We start from the raw sequence: 3,900 nt of genomic DNA, 5'->3' as shown, positions 1-3,900 counted from the left end.
GCAGGTGTTGGTGCTGAGGTCCACGGGCAGGAAAGCTGTGTACTTGCTGATGACATTGCAGGCCTTGCTGGTGTGGACAGCGTGGAGCTGGTACCTCCTCCCAGACCCTGCCACAGCACAGACACCAGGGTTGGGGTCAGGGTCCCCCCTGGGGGTCCCACCAGCCCCTCAGACCCAGCTCCCAGCCCCACCCCCAGGACTCTGTCCCTCTAAGCTCTGCCTGCTGCTGCTTCTGCTCTGGTTTTGCACACACAGATGCCCTTGATGCAGCAGTTGGACAAGGGCCACGTGCAGCCCAGAGCAGGGACCTGTGGCTGCTGTGGGACCCTCTCAGCTTGATGCCACCTCACAGCCCCAGGTGTCCAACTCCTTAAAATTAGAATAAAGGGATTGTTTTGGTTGGAAAAGACCTTTAAGGTCATCCAGTCTGACCATTAACCCAGCCCTGCCAAGGCCACCACTAACATGTCCCTCAGCACCATCTCCAGGGCTTTGAAACCCCTCCAGGGATGGGGACTCTCCCCAGGGCCAGGGCCTGACAACCCTTCCCAGGAAGGAATTGTTCCCAGGGTCCAACCTAAACCTCCCCTGGGCAGCTTGAGGCCCTTTCCTCTTGTTCTATCACAAGTTCTTGGGGAGCAGAGCCCGACCCCCCTGGCTCCAACCTCCTCGGGCAGTTACAAAGACACTGCCCAGCCCCTCCATGTCCTTCTTGCCATGGGATTGACCCCAGGACTCAAGGGGTGACCTCACCTGTGCCAAGCACAGGGGAAATAACACCTGTCCCCCAGCACAGGGAGCAGAGGAGCACAAAGGAGCTTGAGTGGGTTCATGTGCAGAGAGGCTGAGGAGCAGGAGAAAAGCCCAAGGCAGCTGTGATGTGAGAACTATGTGAGATAGGGAATTCTTGGCTGTGAGGGTGGTGAGAGCCTGGGCCAGGTTGCCCAGGGAAGCTGTGGCTGCCCCATCCCTGGCAGTGTTGAAGGGCAGGTTGGATGGGGCTTGGAGCAGCCTGGGCTGGTGGGAGGTGTCCCTGCCCATGCAGGGGGGTGGGACTGGATGATCTTTAAGCTCCCTTCCAACCCATTCCATGATTCTCTGAGAGTTCCCCACTGCCTGGGCTGGGGTGGAGGCTGCTGAAGCTGCTGAAGCCCCAGGGCAGGGGCAGCTCCAGGCCACGTTACCGTGCTCGATCTCACTCTCCTTCTGGGCCAGCAGCTCCAAGTCCCTGATGACAGACCTGGCTGCCAGGTGGTGGAAGGTCTCGTTCCACAGGTCTGTGTCATCATCCCCCTGGCTCTCCCTCTCTTGGAAGAGTGGGTGGATATCAAAGGTGACCTCCCACTGCACGGGCTCGTTGCTTCTCAGCCCCTTCACCACCACCTTGCAGAGGGTCCTGGGGGAGCCCTGGGAAGTGCTCAAGTCCAAGTCCTGCTGCTCCCAGTCTGAGGAGGTCTCTGTTTCAAATGTGAAGGAAGGATGTTGGGCAGACTCTGCAGAGGGGAGAGGGAGGTGATGAATCACATCCATGGGAGCTGAATTCCCCCCCTGTCCCCATGAAACCATCATCAGAAGACTCTGGAGAGACCTTAGAGCAGCTTCCAGTGCCTGAAGGGGCTCCAGGAAAGCTGGGGAGGGGCTTGGGACAAGGGCAGGGAGGGAGCGGGCAAGGGAGGATGGATGAAAACTGGAAGAGGGAGATGGAGGTTGGACATGAGGAGGGAATTCTTTGGTGTGAGGGTGGTGAGAGCCTGTCCCAGGTTGCCCAGGGAAGCTGTGGCTGCCCCATCCCTGGCAGTGTTGAAGGGCAGGTTGGATGGGGCTTGGAGCAGCCTGGGCTGGTGGGAGGTGTCCCTGCCCATGCAGGGGGTGGGACTGGACAAGCATTAAGGTCCCTCCAACCCCAGCTACTCTGGGATTCTCTGCTAACACCTCCTAATTTTCACAGGGTGGCACCAAACATGACACAACACCCCCAACCCCCACCACGGCTGGTGAGTCTGGTGGTGCCTCCCTCTTTGCTCACTTACCCATGTCCCCGGGGCTCCTGCTGTCTGATGAAGACCTCAGGCCACCTCTGGCATCCAGAGCTCCCAAGCCCCTTCCTGGGACCACTTGCTGCAGCCCCTGGGGGGCTGGAGGGGACTCAGCCTCGTGGCAGAAGGACAAGAGGTTCCTCTGGAGCAGGGATGGTCGCCGGGCACCAGCACCTCGGGTCCTCGTGGCAGAGACTGTGAAGGGCTGAGGGCAGAGCAGAGGTCAGGGCTGGAGCTGGCATGGACCTGCTCCATCCCTCCTGGTCCCTTCTGCTCCATCCCTCCTGGTCCTTTCTGTTCCTGCCCCATCCCTCCTGGTCCCATCTGCTCCTGCTCCATCCCTCCTGGTCCCAGCTGCTCCTGCTCCATCCCTCCTGGTCCCAGCTGCTCCTGCTCCATCCCTCCTGGTCCCAGCTGCTCCTGCTCCATCCCTCCTGGTCCCAGCTGCTCCTGCTCCATCCCTCCTGGTCCCAGCTGCTCCTGCTCCATCCCTCCTGGTCCCAGCTGCTCCTGCTCCATCCCTCCTGGTCCCAGCTGCTCCTGCTCCATCCCTCCTGGTCCCAGCTGCTCCTGCTCCATCCCTCCTGGTCCCAGCTGCTCCTGCTCCATCCCTCCTGGTCCCATCTGTTCCTGCCCCATCCCTCTTGGTCCCATCTGCTCCATCCCTCCATCCCTCCTGGTCCCTTCTGCTCCATCCCTCCTGGTCCTTTCTGTTCCTGCCCCATCCCTCCTGGTCCCATCTGCTCCTGCTCCATCCCTCCTGGTCCCATCTGCTCCTGCTCCATCCCTCCTGGTCCTTTCTGTTCCTGCTCCATCCCTCCTGGTCCCTTCTGCTCCTGCCCCATCCCAGGGTCAGGTTCAGGACCCACCCGTGGGTCCCTCCTGGCTCAGCCCCAGCAGATCCCTCCAGACCTGCTGGGTGTCCCCAGGGGACCCCGGCCCCAGGGGCTCCTTCCCCAGACAGGCAGAACCTGAAACATGAGTTTCATCCCTCCAGACATTTTAATGACTTCACTTGGGAATCAAAGGCAAGAAGAGAGACAGGAAGATCAAAAACCAGTTGCTTAGTAACGGAAGGAGAGAGGCACAGGGGATGGGGAGGAGGGAATTTTTATCTTTCCTTCTCTTTTTTTTTTCACAAGAAGACTGTTTTCTCCTCTTTCAGGAGACATGATTTCCCCCTCCACCACCTCTGGTGCCACATCCTGCGTGGATGTCCCTCCCTGTGGCTGGCAGGGACCCTGAGCCCCAGCTGGGCTGTGGGAAGGTGCCCCGAAATCCAAGGGTCTCTCTGCCTTCCTAGCACAGCATCAGTGAGGGACAGAGGTGTAGGAAGCCCCAGTGATGGGAAGACAGATGTTTCCTCTGGGTGGCAGGTGAGAACGTGGCCCCCATCACCCCTGAATCTTGATGTTTTCTGAAAGCACCAGCAAAACTGGGAGGCAGGCAACCCCAGGAGGTGCTCACCAGGCTAGGACTGAGAAACCCAAAAGCAACCTGGTCACAGAAGCCCTTGCCAGACCTTCCCCATTCCAAACTTCTTCCTTCTCCTATCCCAGCTCTCCTCCCAGGCTGAGGAATCCAGCCAGGGATGGAGCTGGGGCTTTGAGCTGCCCATGGTGAGCTCTGACCTTTCCTTCCCAGCACGGTGCGTGTGGAGATGAGCTGAGGGCTCATGTTCACACCCTCGGAAATGTCAAGCCCTGGCAGGGAGCCTGGGAGCTGGGAGAGCTGCTGGGAGCTGGGAGAGGTGCTGGGAGCTGCTGGGAGAGCTGCTGGGAGAGCTGCTGGGAGAGCTGCTAGGAGAGCTGCTGGGAGAGCTGCTGGGAACTGGGAGAGCTGCTGGGAGCTGCTGGGGGGTGGG

General features: G+C 60.0%; 1 protein-coding gene across 1 annotated transcript in view; it reads right to left on the bottom strand.

The window, feature by feature from the left end:
- VWA5B1 (von Willebrand factor A domain containing 5B1) overlaps positions 1-3,900 on the bottom strand; it is a 22,780-nt gene that overhangs the window by 2,197 nt on the left and 16,683 nt on the right. The window contains 3 exon segments of the mRNA XM_010005217.1: positions 44-107; positions 1,185-1,493; positions 2,031-2,241. Of these exon segments, the coding sequence (XP_010003519.1) occupies positions 44-107; positions 1,185-1,493; positions 2,031-2,241 (584 nt within the window).

This window comes from Chaetura pelagica, unplaced genomic scaffold (assembly GCF_000747805.2).
Source record: "Chaetura pelagica isolate M959 unplaced genomic scaffold, ChaPel_1.0 scaffold159, whole genome shotgun sequence".
Lineage (NCBI taxonomy): Eukaryota > Metazoa > Chordata > Aves > Apodiformes > Apodidae > Chaetura > Chaetura pelagica.
This window is presented reverse-complemented; position numbering and strand designations above follow the sequence as displayed.